The sequence below is a fragment of the Synchiropus splendidus genome, chromosome 13 (genome assembly GCF_027744825.2).
Source record: "Synchiropus splendidus isolate RoL2022-P1 chromosome 13, RoL_Sspl_1.0, whole genome shotgun sequence".
Lineage (NCBI taxonomy): Eukaryota > Metazoa > Chordata > Actinopteri > Syngnathiformes > Callionymidae > Synchiropus > Synchiropus splendidus.
The window spans coordinates 5110018-5132296 of NC_071346.1; the positions used below are offsets into that span (position 1 = coordinate 5110018).

The 22279-nt window shown below is 45.0% G+C and overlaps 2 protein-coding genes across 9 annotated transcripts in view; both read left to right on the forward strand.

The window, feature by feature from the left end:
* The first annotated feature begins 771 nt into the window (after positions 1-771).
* LOC128769511 (kinesin-1 heavy chain) lies at positions 772-17115 on the forward strand. The gene is made up of 26 exons (XM_053883286.1): positions 772-1132; positions 4928-5015; positions 5142-5215; positions 5285-5389; positions 5498-5546; positions 6392-6447; positions 6524-6611; positions 6682-6806; positions 6912-7016; positions 9240-9385; positions 9495-9643; positions 9733-9920; positions 10490-10558; positions 10933-11139; positions 11409-11552; positions 12533-12724; positions 12807-12924; positions 13273-13328; positions 13409-13518; positions 13663-13764; positions 13854-13914; positions 14114-14185; positions 14843-14947; positions 15015-15231; positions 15628-15763; positions 16544-17115. Exons 1-26 carry the CDS (start codon positions 1007-1009, stop codon positions 16545-16547), a joined length of 2892 nt encoding a protein of 963 aa, XP_053739261.1. The 5' UTR covers positions 772-1006; the 3' UTR covers positions 16548-17115.
* Positions 17116-19825: 2710 nt separating this feature from the next.
* Positions 19826-22279, forward strand: part of LOC128769685 (rho GTPase-activating protein 12-like) — a 32268-nt gene continuing 29814 nt past the window's right edge. For all 8 annotated transcript variants that reach the window (XM_053883603.1, XM_053883607.1, XM_053883609.1 and 5 more), the window contains exon 1: positions 19826-20006. The gene's annotated coding sequence lies outside the window, so the exon portion shown is untranslated. The remainder of the gene's footprint in view (positions 20007-22279) is intronic.

Here is a 22279-nt window from a genome sequence, read left to right on the forward strand (position 1 = left end):
TTATATCTTCCTAAAAACAAACATGAATTCGGATCTTAGATGTTTTTTTTTATGCATGCTGACATTTATTTCACATCATAAAAGTAAAAAGATTTCAAAAGTTTCCCAGGGATTTTAGGTGGTTTTTATCTAACAATAACAATTAATATCTAACAAATATATACAGCAGTCAACAGTTTCTAAAGATTTTGTTTGTTTTCTTTGTGACAGTGCAATAGTTTGAATATGTTTCCACTTGTCGAACATGGACTGATCATAACTTCAGCTGTGGATTTCCAGTTATTTATACACTCCGTGAGATCATTCTGACCGTCTCTGGACTCTTTCAGACTGGGTGTGGTGGTTCAGCCTTATTTTGTAAATGGCTTTCACATCTTTGCACACACGCTGCATTGCTGCGTTGCTTGGCTGCCAACCTGTTATTATCGTAACAGAAATGAATCCTCCAGTCCTGTTGCTTCAAGTAGAGCCGAAAATGGGAGCAGCAAGTGCAACCAAGTTGAGTGTAACATTGGTTCAGCCCTGAGGCGCTGAAGGGCAGTTCTGAAGTGAAAGTCTGGGGCTCTTTATTTCAGTTGCTGCCCCCGGCACCTGACCGCAAGTAAGCGGAATATTGATGGAGAACAATGTTGCAAAAACGATTAATTTAAAGACGCCAACTGGCCAATATTACGTATAGCATATATTAGTTCAAATAAAATCGAGTAAGAGTAAATATTGCTTGACGTTGTTTTTATTGACTTTTCTGGCAGAGGCGCGGCAGCGGTGACGTCATCGGCAGCCAGGAGGGGTGAGGTGATCCTGCTGCTGCTGCTCCGCCGGTGTCATGGCTTCCTAACAGGACCGGGAGGCGATCCACTGCGAACCGAGGATTTCTGCTTGCCCCTGACACATCCACGCTCCTCTCTAGCGACTGAGATCCGGGCTTGAGGGGCTCGCTCGCCCCTGTGATCCAGGACACGCGTGATTCTTATTGTCGACTCGTTCCATCGGTAAACGGCGGAAGATGGCCGACCCGGCGGAGTGCACCATCAAAGTGATGTGCCGTTTCAGGCCCCTGAACAGCTCCGAGGTGACTCGGGGAGACAAGTACATTCCCAAATTCCAAGGGGAGGACACCGTCGTGATCGGGGTGAGCTCATCTCCCTCCTAAACTGTGTGTTACCCGCTGGACCGGGCCCTCGGGCGCTGTCAGCCATGTTTGATTGTCTTGTAGCCACGGCGGTTAGCACTTTAGCTTAGCTGCGAGACGTAAACGGCCCCTGGCTGTCACGCCGTCGTCTCAACAATCCTCCTCCACTCATCATGTTCTATTCACAGCCTCGTGGATGAAGTATTTGAAATATCTAGGACGGGAACCGAACGGGTTTGTCATCCGTCCTCGCCGTGTCACTTGTCCCGCCGTGGCTAACGAGCTGTCATTCAACAAAGCCAACAACACGTCGGGTGGCAGCGAACCAAGCTGTTCCTGAAGTCAGAACGCCTCGTTCACTATCAAAGTCCCCGTGTGTCGTCGCAGAGAAGATTTATGAGGACTCGAGCGTGGAAGTACCAAGCTGCTTTGATTGAATTCCTGCTAGCAGACTAGGCCAGCTGGCAGATGACAGATTAGCTGGCCTCTGTTAGCCGGCTAGTTGCACCTCTCGTTTATCTGTGCAAAAACACCACTGCAGCCCAGTTATAAGACAACGGTCCTCCAGAGAGAAGTTGTTTACTGCTGCTGTGACATTTAATTCCTCGGTTCACTTTATATCGAATTCACAATCCGAGCTGCAGACGACACTCGCCTCATCACAGTTTAATATGAATTTCCTGTGTAATTTGTCCTAACCTATTCAGAAATTGATCAAGTATATTACAAACGCCAATCGTTTAAAAAAATTCCACATATTTCAGTTCACTTTTGAAATGATTTGCCAGGTATTTTATCAAATATCTTGTTGAACCATATGTGCTAAAACCTAATCAATTTGGTGCATATTTAGCATTGGTGCAAGTCATGGTGGGTAGTCGCTCCTCTACCTACTCACATCATCTCAATTTCTAATCTATTTTGTGGCGGTTTTCAGCTCAAGTTGTTACTAAAGATTGCCGTAACCTCTTTAACATGGCAATTGCTTAGTCCAATGGACATGTTATTGCTTCAACCTGTGATTACCTAAGAACACTTCTTAAAGAGAAGTGGAATTCTTGTCAGTTATGTGTGTCATTTTTATCTTTTGTATAGACATTTTAAACAGACTGTGGTCTGATTGATCTTAACTGTGCTTTCACCTATTTTGTTTGTGCTGAGTTGCACAATGACACGGCACAAAAGCTTGGCTGATGTTTCAAGTTGGTGCACGCGAAAGCCTGAAGATGTTATTGCTTTTAATGAAGAACAATATAGTTAAACATTAAAGCTTGCTGCTGTTGCGTGCTCTTTGTGGACTTTGCAGTGTTCTGGGCCGTGAAAATGCAGCTATAGATGTCTTTACAAGGTAAAACAGACCGATTCCATTCATCCTGCTGTGCATCCTGGTCGTGCGGCGATGAATCATATCTTCCCTGAAGTTGAACTACTAAGTCGCTAGATAACAACCAGACTATTCATACTCTTAAATGCTGAGAAGAGATTGTTTATCAGTGGGAACCTTTGTGGTCACTTCAGTGAGTAGACTTGAGGCAGCATACCTACTCTGATCGTGTGCCGTCTCTGCCATGAGGCACGGCAGCCTGGCCTTGTTGCCAAGTGCCAGCCAGGCAGCCAAAATACCAGTCACCATATTGGAAAACACAAGTGCTGCTTCCGCTCTTAGTGCCCATAAGCAGCAGTGACAGCAGCAGCACGGACTTGCTTGTAATCCCTCCGTGTTTACTCTCCTGGTAACCAGCTGTTTGTCCAATCAGAGCTGACAGTTGGTCAGGTGCTCGGCAATCTCTGGCGATGCAGGGGGGGTAATTATTATGCTGATGTACTTTGTATTGCAGTTGCTCATCGCTGAGCTGCTTTACTGCATTTAATATTGGTTGTGAAACAATAGAGTGTGTGGATACATCACGGTGCAAGTGGTGAAACGGACGATGATATGCAGTGTGTTCGATCCTGCTCTTGTTGCTATTCCTATAAATAAGGTTGCTGCATATAGCCATAGAAATACTATAAATCTGTCACCTCAGCGAAAATGTTGGGGTGTAAAAAGTAGAAAAATGAAGTTCGATCCCGGGAAGTATTTGATAGCAGAAAAATAGTTGAGCATCAAAAAGGTAGAGAAAGAAGTAGCTGAAAGTGAAATTGGTTTTTGCTGAGGTTTGGCCCCCCACTTGCTGCATAGTGGGATTGGATCCCTGGTGGTTGCACCTCTTGTGAGAGCAGCAGAAGAGAGGTTTCCTCACTAAAGAACCCGGAGAAGCTGCAGCAAACTGATAGCAAATACTAAAAGTCTATTGGTTTTTATTCCTGCACAAGAGGGCTGCGTACGGCAAGCTCCTTCCACGGGCCTCCACATCAAACAAGTGTTCCACAGCGATGAACTAATCAAAACTTCTGAGCACAAATAGAATGAGATGGCGATCGATAACAGGATTTAAAGAGGCTGCCCCAGGGAAAGCAAAGTGATGCTCCAAGCAATTCTGAGGCTCATCCACGACGGCAGAGGTTTGCCTCCACTCTGGGTTTTTTAGACGATTCCAGGTTACCCAGGTTCATGATGAAGGCGTTCTTTCATCCACTGAGAATCGCCTTTTGAAGTTGGTGAAGAACGGAAATCGGTGGAGATCCTTATATTTCTGCACAAAACATTTGTCTAAATCTTATGTGACAGCACCAACTATTCTTAATTTTTAGAGTCCACTTTCATATTATTCTAATACAATTTGTTTCCCAAATGAGAGATGCATGTAAAACCATGCTCTGACTAGAAAACTCAAACAGTAATTCTGCATCATTTCCTTCCCAAACATCTTTGTCGCTATTAAACTGAGATGCAGAGTGAAATGAATGAGCTTAGTCACGTTCCTGCACGGCAGCAGTCATTACCGAATACAAAGAAGATGTGACAGCGCGGGTGAACGACCTGATACTGTTTATTCTCCGCGGACGGGGAGATGGTGGAGGAATGAATAATGTACCTGGTGAACACCGCAATTAGCCTGGCAAACACTTTTTGATTGCACATTAATGTGGAGTGAGATAACAGAAGTGATAATTGGGCGATGTGATTAAATATCAGAGGTCGAGTGGGCGTGTTCAGGAAAATATGAGGGCAGTCTAATCAATTACGTCTGAACAGCTGAGATAATTCAAGTATTTTACTGATTCAGTTTAGGTATTTCAAAAGGAAGAGCATCCTTGTTTAAGTGGGCGGTGTCAATGTCAGTTTTGTGTGTCGTTCCACTCGTCCTTTCTCATGAAAGATGGCTTCTGCCGTGAGAGGTCTTTACTAGTTAAAGTCTCATGAAGGATTTATTTGGCAAAGAGATGTTTGAATTATCTGTTGAATGTCACCTATTGCTGTTTCTAGTTGCATTTTACCTTTTAATGTTTTAGTTGGACAATAGGAGACAAGTGTGTTTGGATACTTAAGGCTGACATGGTGGTTGTATGTTGAAATAGGGAACAGACATGAGTGGGAGGTCAACGTGTGATAACTCGCCTGACTCGAGACGTGTTTATTAATTAAATCATCAGATTCCTGCTGTTCCTCTTGATTGTCTTGACACACAATGTCCTTCTGAAGTGGAGCTACACCTGCCCACTGAGGAAGCCATGCTTGTTATGTTGGTTGAGCAGGATAGACCTATAGCTTTGGAGTAAGGTCACTTTAAAGACTAAGGTCGCTTTGCTTGAAGTACTATGTTTTGTTTGTATTTTTGATGAACTTTTCTGTCATTTTAACAATCATAATAGCATAACATGCTAATGTCCACTCGTTGTTTCTGCTCCCAGGGCAAACCATATATGTTTGACCGAGTCTTTCAGTCGAGCACGACACAGGAACAAGTTTACAACGCCTGCGCCCAAAAGATTGTAAAAGGTGAGTTCAACTTTTTTCACCAGTGTTGACTCTACAAACTCGTTTTTCAAGCTCTGTTCTCCTGTCTGAGGAAAACAATGCATTAATTCATATTCAATTCATCTGTGTTGTGTCTGGCTCTCCTAGATGTTTTGGAGGGATATAACGGAACCATTTTTGCGTACGGGCAGACATCCTCTGGGAAAACGCACACAATGGAGGTAGAGAAGCACTAGATCTTGTTTTGTGTCGTCAGTGTTGTATAGGATCTAATGCTTTATTGTGTTCAGGGGAATCTCCATGACACAGATGCAATGGGAATTATCCCCAGGATAGTTCAAGATATCTTCAACTACATCTACTCCATGGATGAGAACCTGGAGTTTCATATCAAAGTGAGTCGGAGATGAGTGTCACAAGAGCCACAACGATAGTCGGCGAAACATTGCTCCTCTCCACTTCTTAACTGCTTAATTGATCGGTTATTTTTTGTCTGTCCACAGGTCTCATATTTTGAAATTTACCTCGACAAGATCCGGGATCTTTTGGATGGTAAGTGTTGCTGCCACAGCGTTAGTCTCCTACGGAGACACTGCAGTGAGAATGTGCTTGCTCACACCGAGCTGTAAAGAGAGTGAGTGCTGGTTGCTGCTCCCTGTCGAGCAAACATGATGGTTCTTCTGCCCTGTGTGCAAAGATTTGTGTCTAAATCTGGACTTCTAGGTTTCTGTGCTTGTTCAGTCAGAAAAAGATCGACTGAGAAAAAGCTATAGAAGAATTCACATGTGCATTAAAGCTGCACAACTGCCCTCAAGTATTACCAAGTATAGTTTTATTTCTGCACTGCAACATGACCTTTGCTGTTCTCAATGGCTCATCTGATGTTTTATATTGGTCGTAGGAGTTGCAGGGATTACTAAAAGCTTCTGTGGATTAATAGTGCTCTCACTATTGTGAGACTTGTTAGCACTAGCATATTGCTACCCAGGAGCAGATATTGCCTGCTACTGAAGCAGGTATTACAACGGAGTTGAAGAAGTTCGACCTGGTCAACATGCTGGGTGATTCATGTCCACTTAGGCTTGGACAGCAGGGTCTATCACAGATGTGTGATACTCGGTGATTCAATGAGTTGAACAAACATGGGTTTCAGTGAGTCTGATTCACTTCCTGTTGAGATGAATCATTTAGGAAGTTTGTGATCAAGTCTACCAGTCCTCAGGTGTGTCGGAATGACTCAAAAATCCAGGATTTGATCATTGCAGAAGGCACATTTAGTCATTGGAAAACATGTTGCTGTCAATATAGGCTTCCTGGGTTGTCTGGTGTCAACATCATGTGTAATGTCAGAATGTTCTGCATGGACTCGTCCTAAACATGCTCTTCTTACTCCTTAGTTTCAAAGACAAATCTGTCAGTGCATGAAGACAAAAACAGAGTTCCTTACGTCAAGGTAAGACAGACTGTCGGACATCTTGCTCGACTTGTCGGGGGAGACAAATTCCGGATTCTTCTTTCTTTGATTACAGGGCTGCACTGAGAGGTTTGTTTGCAGTCCTGAGGAGGTCATGGACACAATCGATGAAGGCAAATCCAACAGACATGTAGCAGTCACAAGTAAGATGGCGCCCTGTCCACCTCCGCCGTGACATTTAAAGCGGCTCATCTAAATGTCGTCCCACCTCAGACATGAACGAGCACAGTTCCAGGAGTCACAGCATCTTCCTGATCAACGTCAAGCAGGAAAACACTCAGACGGAGCAGAAGCTCAGCGGCAAACTCTATCTGGTGGATCTGGCTGGCAGTGAAAAGGTACCAGAGCAATAACGGGCCGTGGCCCCTGCCGCTCGTCACCTAACAACCCAGAGGTGTGATTACACGGACCTACATCACAGTTGCTCTCTTTACGACGACCAGGTCAGTAAAACTGGAGCGGAGGGAGCCGTGCTGGACGAGGCCAAGAACATTAACAAGTCGTTGTCGTCTTTGGGGAACGTCATCTCCGCCCTGGCGGAGGGCACGGTCAGTATCTCTGATGCATGTTGTCTGTTTATTGACTGTGATGACAAGGGCTGTGCTTCACCTGCGTTATTTTCGGAGCAGGTTGTGTTTAAAACAGGAAGTGTAAGATTCCAAAAGTTCAAAATGACTATGAATGACCTCATTTTCATGCCATGGTTTGTTCTAATTCAAGCTGTATTTATGTTGCTTTGAAAAAGGCAATGTAATTCGAACAAGACATGTCAAAGCTGAACACACTCCTTCCTTTTACCCGTCGAACTGGTGACTCTGTGTCTCTAAATACAGCACATTCTTTCCTGTTCAACATTGTTGACACATTACTTATTCATATTCCTACTCATAATGTAAATATGGCAACAAATGTGACAGTGATTTGCTGCGGCTCTATAATCTGTAGCCGGGGTTGAATTTGTTGAACCATCAAAATTAAAAACATGATGAGCTCAAATGAGATTTTGCATCATGGTGGTCTCAGCCAGTCGGCGGAACAAGTGTTGCAGATTAAAAATATGTAAATGGAGTTAGAAAGTGGCTCCAACTACTTTTTAATACCAGCGGTCTGGCACCTCCCGTCCCACCGACTGATGCAGCGTGTCATCGTGTCTCCTGAAGTCTGAGGTCACGCAGTGGGCACATTCTGGTGATGATTCTTATGGTTTAGCACACAAGTCAAGTGTGTTTCAAATGTTGGCCAGCACACGCTCCCTGTTGTCCTCCTCATCCATCGAGGAAACTCTAAGATAAGAATTCACCTCCAGGCAAAGTTTTCCTTCACGGTGTTATTGTGATTTTGCCCTCCTCACTTTGATCAACGGCCGGTTTGTACAAGTGCTCAAACAACCTGCGGGCATCATCCACCGCTGCTGTTTGTGTCTGCTTCAGACAAACAGGCGTTTGTGCACAAACTTGTATGGAGGTTTAGAAACTCCTGCAGTGCAGCCCATTCCCGTCTGTGTTTGAAGTAGCTGCGTCTTCACACATCAAGTGTGATGTAAAAAGGACCGGATGTTTGTGCTGTTGTCTTTTATCGCTGTGACTTGGTGGCCATGTTAACAAGAGAAGCAATAACCATCAGATTATGATGATGAATGCCGCAGAGTGTCGACTGACACCAGACTGGTGTTCGCTTCAGGAGATTCGTTCTTGCATTGTTCAGTGTTTCACCTTACCTGAAATCAGACAGACAGGTCCTGCTGCAGAAGACATAGCTGGAGTACAGTCTGCTTCCACTGCCGCACTGAATCCATTTACTTTAAAGACACATCTTTATCTCGTGGAGCAGAAATCTAGCTGCCGCTTGCTATTCACCACGCAGCAGAACAGTGTGGTGTGTGAACAGCGGTTCTATGTACAGACTCATTGTTTTGAATCACCATGGGTTGTTACTTAAAATATAGCTCATTACTTCAAGTATGTGAAGGTTAAATTATGCAATTAATTAATTTTTTTTTTTCTTTTTGGGGGGGGGGGTCGTGCTTTGTTTAAACGTAGCTGGCGAATGAAACCATTAATGAATTGGATTGATTTGGCCAGTGTCAAAAGCAATCAAATCTTTCTCTGTCTTCAGTTGACCTCTGCATGTTTGCGACCAGCTGGACTCCAACAATGGCACTGCTGCATAAGCAGATCAGACAAATTAATTTAGTGCGATCGTCTGCAACTCTCGGCAGGCAGACATTAAAAGCTTGCTCATTTGCTCTGCTCGCTGAATCTCATTATTATGAGCCGCTACATGAAATATTCTGCTATTCAAACAGTGCTGCAACTTTCAACAAATTGAGTGTCCAGAATATACTTTACAGTTCAGCCACATTTTAGGGACTTCCGACTGTTTAGTGATGAGACTGGGGCCTCACCTGGCCTTCTGAGAGTTACTGGGCATGAATGTAAAATAGACCTTCGTCCAGATTTTTTTTTTTTTTTTTTTGTCTTTTTTTTTATGTGACTTTTTATTTTTTTGTAACTTGCCTTGTGTGTTGCAATAAGTGGTCAACACTCTCCTCCCTCCCCCAACTTCTTCTGTTTTTATTACGTGATTTTATAGTGAAATATTACATTCAAAATAACATTTAATCTTGAATTCGCTAACCTTATGGGTATTTCTCTTTTCTGTTGTGATATTTAATCATTCTGCATCTTTTTATTTTTATAACTTTTGTCATATGACCACAATATCTGCAATGCCCTCCTCATTCATCTCGCTTACTCCTTGTGTGTCATCAGGCCTACATCCCCTACCGAGACAGCAAGATGACCCGTATCCTGCAGGACTCGCTGGGCGGCAACTGTCGAACCACTATTGTCATCTGCTGCTCGCCTTCCTCCTACAACGAGGCCGAAACCAAATCCACCCTTATGTTTGGGCAAAGGTCTGTTTCCCTGAGGGGTTGAAATTGAAAACATTTTTTTTCCGCCTAGTACTGTAATAGGACTCTTGGTGGTTTGATTGGAGTGTGAGAACGTCTTGTTGTTGTACAGAGCAAAGACCATCAAGAACACGGTCACTGTCAACATCGAGCTGACAGCAGAACAGTGGAAGCAGAAGTACGAGCGTGAGAAGGAGAAGAACAAGACGCTGAGGAACACGGTCACTCGCCTGGAAAATGAGCTCAACCGCTGGAGGAACGGTGAGACACGTCTGGATGCTGTTTGATACCAAGTTGCTGCGGGCTCCAACTGTGGAGCAGAAAACTGAGCATGTGAACGCCTCCTGCAGGAGAGAGCGTGCCGGTGGAGGAGCAGTTCGACAAGGAGAAGGCCAACGCCGAGGTGATGGCCCTGGACAACATCATCAATGACAAGCCGGCGTCCACTCCCAACGTCCCTGGCGTTCGCCTCACTGATGTGGAGAAGGACAAGTGTGAGGCAGAGCTCGCCAAACTCTACAAGCAGCTGGACGACAAGGTGAGGAAATCCTCTGCAGCTCGGAGTCAATACACTGCTTCCTCAAATTAGTGAACCACTGTTTGTGGAGGTTTTTGTTGTTCAGGTCTCTACATTGGGAGATTGATCTTTTTTGGGAATTGCTGCCCTCTTTTTTTGATAAGCAAAAACCACTCTTTAATCTTTGTTCCTGCTCAGTCTTCCCAGTCAGATGTGTGCAGGTGTACCTTTTGGAATTGAGAAGCGCTGTCAAGGCGTCTGAATGTAATAGCATGAGCAAATGATTTGAGCAAACATGAGAGCAAAGACTGACACTTGTTCATTGAGAAGACAGAATAAAATAGATTTAGTTCCCATTATGTGCTCAGACTGTATCTTCAGCTAAGACCGATTTGAGCTTTAAAATCCTTTTGCTCTGAAATGTGACAAATGTGCAGTTCGATTTTGCTACATTAACAAAGCATATCTCAGAGTATATCTAAACTGTGCTCCTCTCTTCTGTGAACTTTGGAGTCTCGCTGTGCTCACCTTGCATGCAGAGCTGCAGTGTCCAGCGTGAATGCTAATTCTGCCGTGTCTCTTCTGCGCAGGATGAGGAGATCAATCAGCAGAGCCAGCTGGCAGAGAAGCTGAAACAGCAGATGCTGGACCAGGAGGAGGTGAGTTCTGCAGATCCAGCAGGTGCAGCGGCAACTCTTGATCCCTCTCTAGAGTGGATGTGTGGAAAAAGAAGTTTATGTGGCTTTTCTGTTTGCTCTGAAAATCTGCTTTTGCTCAGTGAAATAAACATGACATCCATCTCCCTGTCTAATCATGTGGTTGTCTACCACCGGACATTCTCCTCAAGTCATCATAGATATCCGCGCCGTTGAACGAGATTAAAGAAAACTTCACTAATGGCTCACATTCCTCTCACGTAGAGATATTTAAATTTGGCTCTTATCTCATTGTCACTGCTTTATTATCCGGGGTTTGATAGCCCATGTATGGAAGCGCTATATGCGATAATATTATTTCTCTTGCCGCCTCGCAGCTCCTGGCCTCGTCACGGCGCGACCATGAAAACCTCCAGGCCGAGCTGAACCGTCTGCAGGCAGAGAATGAGGCCTCCAAGGAGGAGGTGAAGGAGGTGCTTCAGGCCCTGGAGGAGCTGGCCGTCAACTATGACCAGAAGAGCCAGGAAGTGGAGGATAAGACCAAGGAGTTTGAGGTTATCAGCGAGGAGCTCAGCCAGAAGTCCGTAAGTGGCGGAGAATTTATCAGCACGTTGGAAAGGCGGAGAAGCTTTCATTTAAGTCTCGTCCTCTTTTGTCCTTGAGTTAAAACCTACATGGAGAACTAGCAAAACGAATTAACCTTCCGTCACCTCCGGTGTTAAAGGAGGCGTTTTCTCATGAAATTTTGTAGGGAAAGTTCAGAGCGCAGAAGTTTCTATGAATAGTTTAGTAACACTGAAGTAATAAACTCATGTTGATGTCCTTTAACCCTCAACCTGTCTGTCCCCATCAGTCCGTCCTCTCCTCGCTGGACTCTGAGCTCCAGAAGCTGAAAGAAATGTCCAACCACCAGAAGAAGAGAGTGACGGAGATGATGTCATCGCTGCTCAAGGACCTCGCCGAGATCGGCATCGCTGTGGGCAGCAACGACATCAAGGTAGGCAACTGGTCCTCGGTGTTAAATCAGGCAAGTGATCGTTGTGCTCCTCCGTTATATTTGTTTATTTTACAGGAAGACATTTTCTGTTGCAATTTTTAAACTCGATCCTCATAAAAAAGTTTATTTCAATAAATACAAGTGAATTTGAACAATTGAACATGTCTTGTAGAAAACTTCTAGATAAGAGTTTTAACCTTGGAGTAAATTGGGCTGAGGTGTCACAAAAACTGAAAACTGTAGATAAAAAGAAATCTAAAGAAAAACCTCCATATTTGACCCTCATGATTAATGCAGATATGGGACCTGAAATAGAGCCTTGTGGTACACCACCAGTACATTGTATTGGTGTATGTTTAGGGTTAATTCAGCCCGGATTTCATCAGTGTTATGTGGATGAGAGCAAAGTGTGAAGGAGTTGGAAAGCATTGATGCAACTCTGGAACAGATATGAAATAAAGGTAAAACTCACTTCACAGATGTTGGACCAATTGAAAACACACCAGCATTTCCATGTCCCCTTCCACATCACTACTCTGGCGGCAACAAAGCTTCTCTATCCTCATAAAACCACTCCAACTGAGCGAGTGTTTATTATTCATATGACTTCAGGAAAAACAAACAATTAAAAACACCACAAGAGTTTTCAATAATTAATGAGAAAGGATTAAAAATGAATGGGTAATTTAACTTTTATTGGAAAACATAGCTCTGAATTTGGTTTGCGTTTGATATTCTCAGCATCAGAGCTCACTTGTTCACAGAGAATCAATTTACAGATCTTGTGTAATTATGAGTCAAAATGTGACTTGTCTTTCAAGTTTATTTCACTGAAGTTTACAAGGCGATAAGTATGTCAATTAGTGCTTTAGTTGCGATTGAAAACAAGTGGGATTGTATATGAATGGTTTGTAGTGGTGTACTATTTACAGAGCACGCGCTGCGATGGTTGGTCAAACTGTTGTCTTCTCTCCACCCAGCAACATGAGGGCGGCAGCGGCCTGATAGACGAGGAGTTCACCGTGGCCCGGCTCTACATCAGCAAGATGAAGTCTGAAGTGAAGAGCATGGCCAAGCGCTGCAAGCAGCTGGAGAGCACCCAGTCGGAGAGTAACAAGAAGATGGACGAGAACGAGAAGGAGCTGGCCGCCTGTCAGCTGCGCATCTCACAGGTACACGGAACCTCGTTCGAACCACACTGGACTGATAGCGTCCCAGTTCACTGTGAACTTCATGGATGATTTCCACTTTCAGCATGAAGCGAAAATCAAGTCGCTCACCGAGTACCTGCAGAATGTGGAGCAGAAGAAGAGGCAGCTGGAGGAGAATGTGGACTCTCTGAATGAGGAGCTGGTCAAGATGAGTGCTCAGGGTGAGTTGGCTGGAGTGACAGTCCTGATTGACACTCATGTAGAGCAGAAGTGTCAATCAGAGAGCAACAAGAGACAGCAAGGTTTGAAAATCCAGATCAAACAAAGGCAAACTTTCTGGTCAAGTAAGGTGGAGAATGTCCAAGTTAAATCTAGCCTGATTCCACCTCCTCATACTGGACTTCAGAAATACATCTTCTCTTCCTTTTCAGTATCTTTCAGTAAGCTTGACTCATGTCAGGCGTCTCTTGTGAGTTGGCGAACCATCCTCCCGGTCTTTTTGAGTCTGCTCATTACATCCTCTGAGATTCCTTTTTACTAAATGATCATGAATCGTTTTGTCATGACAGAGAAAGTCCACGCCATGGAGAAGGAGAACGAGATCCAGACGGCAAATGAAGTCAAGGTTTGTGCTGCCTTTTTCGGTCGTTTTCCAACGTTAATGAGGAGAATTCCTCTCTTGACAAACGTGTGCCATGTCCACAGGAAGCGGTGGAAAAGCAGATCCACTCTCACCGTGAAGCCCACCAGAAGCAGATCAGCAGCCTGAGAGACGAGCTGGACAACAAGGAGAAGCTCATCACAGACCTGCAGGAGTAAGAGTCCATATTTAACTCCACTGTTCATCTATGCTGACAACCCTGGGAAGTCTTAAGTGCAGTCTCCAGACAGATCTGGGACCGAGTTCAGTGACTCAGTTTCAGTCAGAGGTTGCTGATTTTGGCCTTCTATGTTTCCAGTCAGAACCAGAAGATCATGCTGGAGCAGGAGAGACTGAGAGTGGAGCATGAGAAGCTAAAGTCGACCGACCAGGAGAAGAGCCGGAAACTACATGAGCTCACGTGAGTCCTGCACACAGTTTGCAGACGAGTTGAGCGAATCGTCTGAGTACAACACTCTTCTGACTGTACCGTTTGCTCCGTTCACACAGGGTGATGCAGGACAGAAGGGAGCAGGCCCGACAAGACCTGAAGGGCCTGGAGGAGACAGTGGTGAGTTCTGACTCGACTGTCCCAAACTTCTGCTTCAAGTGAACATGGCCATTATGACTGTAGCGTAATTGAAAATGACAACATACACAAAAGGATCTATTACTGGATTGAAAATCTGTTGTTCTCTGGAGTGAATCCTGCCATCACAGCTCAAGGATATGGTTCATCTTGAAATGTAACTTTCTCTTCTGTCTTTCAGGCCAAAGAGCTGCAGACCCTGCACAACTTGAGGAAGCTCTTTGTTCAGGATCTGGCCACCAGAGTGAAAAAGGTAATGCAATGAGAGAGGCGGAAATGTTGTTCATAAAACCCTGAGTAGATGCAGTGCAGAGGTGGCTCAGCATGTGACGATGTAATGGTCCAAAGGTTTTCCAGGCAACGCCAGGAGATTAGAAGGACAACAGGAAATACATTTTTGTTTCCACTGCGACGCAGAACTGTCATTTGATCTTAATTGACTCCTGCTCCTGGAATTGGATAGATGGCGGCTGATGATGTCAGAAGTTTCAGAATCTTTTATTTGTGATGTGTGAACTTTGAAAATGGTTTTGGTCGTGTTGCATTAGAAACAGTTTACCTCAAAAACGACAAGACAGACTAGAGAGTTCATCTGAGAGCAAAGAAAGTCTGAAGTTATTTTAAAACATCTGAGCATCTGCCATACCTGTGTTGTTAAAATAAGCTTTCACCTTCAGCTCTACACTTGTTAGACATGAAAACACTTGTCGCCATGGTTACCCGTTTTCATTACGAGTCAAAAGCTTGTAAGAAGCTGTAGGAAGTGTATGAAGTCTCCCTGACAGACAGGAGAGTGTCGAAGACTTGGATTCAAAGATCAGTCAAAGAATCTGACTTGAGTATTGATGTCTGTAATTTTCATTCCAAGTTTCACGTCGAGTGTTGCTGAGGGTATCGTTTGTCTCTGCAGAGTGCTGAGATGGACTCGGACGACACTGGGGGAAGTGCGGCGCAAAAACAGAAAATTTCCTTTCTTGAGAACAATCTTGAGCAACTCACCAAGGTTCACAAACAGGTAACGCACTCAAATTCCCGAAGCTTGAAGTTGAGAGGAGATTGACCTGACGCGGACTGTCCTCCAGCTGGTGCGTGACAATGCAGACCTGCGTTGTGAGCTTCCTAAACTGGAAAAACGTCTTCGAGCTACGGCTGAGCGGGTCAAGGCCCTGGAGTCTGCTCTAAAGGAGGCCAAGGAGAACGCCGCCCGCGACCGCAAGCGCTACCAACAGGAGGTGGACCGCATCAAGGAGGCAGTCAGGGCCAAGAACATGGCCAGGCGGGGACACTCGGCCCAGATCGGTGAGTGTCCACAAACCTGGGGTTAGGGTGGAATTCAGACTCTAATTCTGAAGTTCATTCAAAGTTTTGGAAGAGTCCTGAAACTAACTAGAACTGGTCCTGACCCTATGAAGGCCATAGTAGTTCTCAAGATCCAGAAGTCCAGATCCACTTGTGGTGGTAGCTTCAGTGTGTAGATTCACCATGAACATTGTCCCAAGTATCTGTTGTCCCCACTGACAGTTTTGACTCAGTTCTGGTACCAGATACCCATTAGAAACTTGCTGTGTCTTTGTAAATATTGACGTAAATTATGTTAAAGTTAATGAATTAATTTGTCATTACAGAGTTATAAAATGTAATGTTTTGGATGTTTTGATGGTGGTGGTCTCAAAAATTTCTTCTTTTCTCTCTCAGCTAAACCTATCCGGCCAGGACAGCAGCCTGTGGCGTCCCCTACTCACCCAAACATCAACCGCAGCGGTGGAAGCTTCTACCAGAACAGCCAGCCGGTTTCTATCCGGGGCGGCGGCAGCACCAAGACCGATAAGAAGTAAGTGGGGGAAAATGGCTGTAGATGGGGGAGGAGGTTTCTGTCCCATACTCTCTGTGAAAAGTGTCAAATTAGTGACTCTAACTCATCATTAAACTTGCAAACCAGGTGATCACACTCCTCGCGGCACAGTCAAGGAAACAACAGCGGGGTTGACAGTAGCATCTGCTTGTCTCAAAGATAAAGTGAGGCAAGTCTCAGTAGACACCGTGAAGCTGGCTCTTCTCAGTGAAGCCTCTTCATCCTTGAGACTTGTCCTCCTTATACAAATCTTTCGAGCGAACCATCCATTTATTTAGATTTCATGGCTTTTTAGTGCTTTTGTCCATTTTTTCCCCCCAAGACAAGTTACACTTGAAGTTACTCAACACCATTGTAACTCTGAATAACTCAACATAGTTATAGTGATGAACATTAACTCCTGGAGTTTAGCTTTTCAGATTTTTTCTGGCACTTCATTAGAGGAATGTCCTGTCACCTGGGCTAGTGTGGTTAGTACTGAGCAGCTTGGCGGTCTCACTTTCACTGCCATTTCCCCACTGCGGGACAAATAAAGGACGTCTATAAACAACTGCGACAATAATGTGGCTTTCCAACTCATGTCTAAGGCAACGGTTGCTGAAAAATTTGCTGGAACCCCTCATTTATTTTAGTTTTTTTTAACCTGCGCTTGGATGCCGTACATGATTGACGCTGACAGGGTTGTAAATAAATGGATACATCAATGATGTAAAACCTAGGGATGTGTGTGACTGATCGGCCTCCTCTCGATCTCCACAGCTGATCAGCAGAAGAAGCCAACACGCTCCTCCTCCTCCTTCCTCCCGACAACCTGTCATTCCATAACAGAGGACGGACTCTTCATCGCTGCTTCTACGTCGCCGAGGAGTCTCTGAATTATAAATATATAAATATAAATATTCCCGGGTCTGTACAGCTCCTCCCCCTTGCCTCCCCACCCTCCCCCCTACTCTCTTCCTGGTTATATAATATTAAGAAAAAAACATTTTCATTCGCAACATTCTGTTGTCACAACCAAACACAGTGTCGAGCGCAGCCGGAACCGACTCGAATGTGCTGCTTCGGCTTTTTTTCTCTACCCCCTCCTCCCAACCTCTACCTCCCCCATCACCCGCCTCCTCTACGCACAGTCAGTCGTCATCTGTCGCCGGTTTGTTTTGCACTGTGCCAAGCTGAATGTAACGGTAGCAAGATCACACCTACGAAGAAAAAGACCAAAAAAATCCTCACCTGGAGAACTAGCTTGACCCCGTAGGCTGCCCTCTGTGCTTCTGAAGATATTAACCGACACTCTTGATGCGTAACGAAAAAAAAACAAAACAAAAAAAGACTAGATGGCGTCGAGCACTACTGTTGTTTCCAGTCTTGTTGTACAGATGTAAACTGCTGCACATGCCGGCTCCAGTGGCGAAGAGGTGCGCCGGTGCACTGTAGATGTATTTAACTAAATACCTGTGGAGGCCAATGTTTTTATCGTTAAGTTAAAATCTATCGGAAGGAAGAATGTAGACGGAAGGAAGAGCCTGTTCTGTACAACTTTTTATGCATAGCCGACGCTACGTAGCTCGATGTTTTACTCCTCGGTGGATGCTATTTATCGTAGAGGTGGAAGACTTGACACTCAAACGTGGTCACCCTCGCGGGCCGTCGGCAGCAGTCTCCTCCACAAAAGGGTGCCTCACTTTCATTCTCCCCGTTTCTGTCGTAGATGTAGACGTTTGTTTGTGCCCCTTTGATCATGATTTTGATGTACTGTATTGTTTCTTCAGTAGAGCGTGTGGGTGCGGTGGGGGGTGGACGGTGGGGTGGGGTCGACCTTCGCTGCTGATCAGCCAGTCAAGACAGCCAGGTCGGTGAATTGCACAGCCAGAGGGTTTTGGAATGTGTTTTTTTGTTTTGTTTTTGAGTTCCTGTCTTTTTAAAATATTTTCTGCCCGAATCCGCCGTGGAGGGAAGAGAGCGTGACGTAGTTCCTGTGTGAGAACACTAACATCAAGTGCAATAGAACTGTAAGATACACTGAATATCAGGCAGGTCTTCACACTCGCAAGGCGCATCAAAGTCCCGCCCCCCCTTCTCTGTGCTGGATTCATCGATCTAGCAAGTGGATTGTGTGAAGCTTCAGATCACACCATGCGCTGGGTTTTCTGTTCTTGCGTCACAAACAGGATGTCACTTATGTCGCAGTGCTTCTTCTGCTCCCTGTCAATTTAAGGTTGGTAAATGGAGACAGTCCTCTTACGTTTGGGAGCTGATGGAAAGGAATATTTGTTTTCATTGTTCAATGGACTCATTGTATTTGGATTCTTTTTTTTTTTTCTCCGTCTCGATTCGTCCTGTGAGATGAAGGTTATCAACCTTGTTCTGACCTCCTGACCCTCTCTATACGACTCGCGCTTCATATCACATATCAAACCCGAAGGAAGGGGGTCGGGACTTTGATCCTGTCTGGCTTCATCAAAAATATACTGGACCTGTCGAGAGGTTAACACTCCGTATACCTATCTCCTAAAGTCACGCCGGACACCGATCTGGGGTCACACGGAACCTAAATGTGTTTGTTGTTGCGTCCGATTCCTGAACCGGGTCGGGTTTACTGTCGTCGATGTTCTGAAGATTGTGGATATGGGGAACGATGGGTTTGTAACTTCCACTCTTGTATTTTAACACACATTGACGCGCCACCGCTGAAATAGTTTGATTAGGAGTCTAGCTGCTTTGTTTTTAACTGGAGGACGTTTCCAAAGTAACCCTGTGCACTGTCGATGGGTCGATCTGCAGCCAGTGTGGTCGACGGTTCGAATCCCTCTGTGATCTAGATTAGCTCCAACGCTGCAGCAATCATGGACCTCAAAATGTTTCACCGCCTGCCAAAAACTGGATTTTAATTTGGGGAAGATTATGAAATAAAATGGTGTTGACCTGATTGAACTCTAAATTGACCAGAAAAAAAAATGTGTGGGGTTTTTATTACTGTGTAATAGCTCGTCATTTTAGAAGGCAAAGCTCGGAGGATCCATCGTGGGCACGGTACTGGATCATTCCTGGATCATTCGGGCTCTGATAAACGGGACAGCGATGATGATGATGAGATCACAGTTTTGGATTGACTGCATGATGTAAATGTATGTGTGATTAAATAATTATGAGAAAATACACTTGTGTTTTTGTGTTGATTCAAAGCACAGACTACAGTTGGAAGGTCCTGATGCTGTGTTGTCTGGACCTCTATCACAGAAGTCTTCTACCGAGCTCCTTCACCTCTAGTCTACGAAGCATAAAATAGCTTTGGTTACCATGACGACCACAGTGGAGACACTTCAGAAACGCCATTGACCCTTGTGAGTCAGCATGAGGATGTCTCTGTTCAAATTATGTTGACGTGATGGGCCCATTTTCTGGGTCAAAGGTTGCAGGGAATTTCAGAAAGCCACATGTTGGAGTCACTTGATTTGTGAAGGCTGAACCAGATGGTTACACTGCAACTGCATCTTCAAAGTTTAAAATGGAGAAACATGATGCAGTGATGAAATACATGTATGATACCAACATCTAGTATCTATGAGTGTGTAAAATAAAGTCATTAAAATGCTTTAACTCAGTTTTTTCTCCCTCATTTTAAAGAGCACTCATGCGGGCCGAGCTCCTCGTGGCCACACAAGAACATAAAAGCTGTCATTTTTAAATAATTTAACTCCGATTATAACCCTGGCGCAGCTTTCTTGAGGAATCACAGGTGGCGCTACGCTCACATTTCCACTCGGTACACCTGTGAAGGTGAAGAAGTGCCTACCAAGAACAAATCTGCCACATTACGTATATTTAATCGCTCGTATATTTGTTTAATACCAAGGATTTAATTTAAATATGTCAAGTGTGATTGAGGCGCGACTGTCCAACAAGCCAAATCCTTAGTTGGATAAAGAACGGCAACAGTGGAAAGAGTGACACCTCCTGTGTGCTGACGATCTTTGTGGTAAGGTAGTTTCGAAAGTTGGTCACAGGGCGCGCGCGCCGGCCAGGGAGGAGCGGGCTCGAGCACTGCTGCGGAGCACACCGGCCAGGGAGGAGCGGGAGCGCCGCCGCCCGAACCTGACTCGCCAGGAAGCGCTTCCCGACCGCCTCGCTGTCGTCCGGACCACTTCACTGGAATTTACCCGCGACCAGGACCGGCTGGAGAGTTCCCCTCCCGGGACACGAGCGAGTGACACCCGCAGTGAAGGTGCGTCAAAGTCTCGGGACGTTTAGCCCCAAAGCTAATTAACGTAGCCTGCTAACGTTAGCGCAGGTTAGCTCCTGACATGTCAACTCAGGTTCGACTCCGTGAAGTGTAAAAAAGGTGCGTGTTGACAAGCAAACTTTGTGTTTGCAAGAAAGTTGAGGAATGTCGCCGTGAGAATTCCCACAGGTGTCGCCAGGTGGACTCGCTAGTGTCGTGAACAGGTGAGACAGGTGAGTCCTGCGCCTGAAAACCCTCCTGAATTCTTCACATTCGTCACCGAATTAGGTATCAACAGCGACAAAACACGCTCCTTTTGCTCTGCGGTGCTCGAACAGGTGTCACCATGTGACAGTGCGAGTTGATTTCATCATAAATGACCGTGTTAATCTTGTCAAATGACGTGAAATATGCTTAGGATTTATACAAATGACGATAACAGCGCCCGAGGCGTCTGTCAACTTCACAAATCCAGTCCAAAACAAACTCGATTTAAATGAAAAGGTACGTTTATGTTGATCCAGGTCACAGGATTTCAGCATGCTTCAAGTTTACTCCCAATAAACAAAACAGAAAAAACGTTTATTGAAAGGTGAAAACCCACCAGGTTTCATTTCTGAATGGAATTAAAGGTTATTTGATTTTCTTTTTTTTTGGTCTTAATTAGTTGTAATTAAAGTAGTATATGATGAAGTAACTCAGGTTCTGAACACGTTTCATTCATTCATTCTGATCTGGGTTGAGCAGTGGAATAGTTTCCACATCAAACTTCAGTTTTCTGAATGTGCCTGAAAATGTCCTGCACTATATAAGAAGCAGTGTTTGTGGTGTCATCTTCCTGCTCCAGCCCCGTGTTGGCATTCAAGTTTTTGGAAAACCTGACGGGGTTATATAATCCCGTGAGGCGCTACGGTGGAATGTAAATAAACAGCATCCCACTTACTCCTCTGAGATCACCACTGCGTCGCCAGTGTTTCTGTTTGTATAGACAAGTTGAAGATAAGTCATTCTCATTGTGGGGCATTTTCACACTTATCAGTCGTATGGGGATGTTGTGAGGATCCAGGATCAGGATTTATACCACGGGAATTTTGGCACATGGATCGGTGGTCTAATATCACCATCAAGATTGTGCATCAGAATCTTATTTGAGGCTGAAACTCTACCAGAATAACCAGCTGGTTTAAGTCCAGGTTGGAGATGAGCTCTCCCAGGTGGAGTTCAAGTGTCTTAAGATCTTGTTTACGAGTGAAGCAGCATAAATCACTGTAACAGTCTTCATCAACTATTTGCTCACGTGATGTCAGCTCTGCAGGACTCTCGTCAGTCATCAGAGAGGTATTTCGGGGCGGCCGCGTGACTCACCGAGTCTTCTCCTCCTGGGTCAGCTTCTAACTGGAGCAGGCTGTTCTCCATCCCAGCGGTTGATGTTATTATTAGAGCGGCAGCTTCTGCAGGTCAGAGTGTCCCGCGCAGAGAATATTTACATCCAGTGGTGTCAATATTTTATATGTTTTGCTGGTGACAGGAGTTTGAGGAACACTCTGTCCTGAAGGAGGGGGTTAGTCAGAATTTCTAAGTAGAACCTACAGACTTTTTGAGAGTGTCACCAAAAACTAAGGCAACTGGCCCACGGAGAAGATCAGCTAACATCTCCATTGTGCTATAGGAACACCTCAAAATGGAGAAGCAGGAAGTTTGGGAAGCATCAGATCATTTTTTTTTTTTTTTTATGGTGACAACTCTTCTTGTTTCTTTGAAGCTCCTGGTGGTAGTTTTCCTTGCCGGCAGGTCACCCCTCGAGCAGACTTGCCTGGGCTGACTAGAGTAGTTTAACCTGAAGCCTTTGGTGAGAGTCGTTCTCCTGGAGATATTTTTTTCTGTTTCGCTGATGCAGGACAAGACGGGAGGGTGTGTTTCGAACTTGTGCCGGCATCAGCAGATTTCGCCGCCACTCTTGGCTCCATTCGTCTGAGCGTCTCTCCCCATCATCTAACTGTGAATCTCAGCGTTCACTCCCTCATGAAAGCTGGTCACAAATGAAGAAGCCTCTTGATTTTGAGGTGGGCGCTGAGAAGATTGGAGCAATCAAGTCAATTGCAGAGGTCGTGTTTGAGCTTAATCTCAGCCGGGCGCTGATCCACATTGACACACCTGCGCTTCCTTCCAAGCTTGATTCGTCCATAACCAGGAACATTCGGACCATTAAGTAAAGCTGTTAGTATACATGTACATAGTGTATTTCCACCCTGGAGTCTGTTTGGCTCGATGTTTTT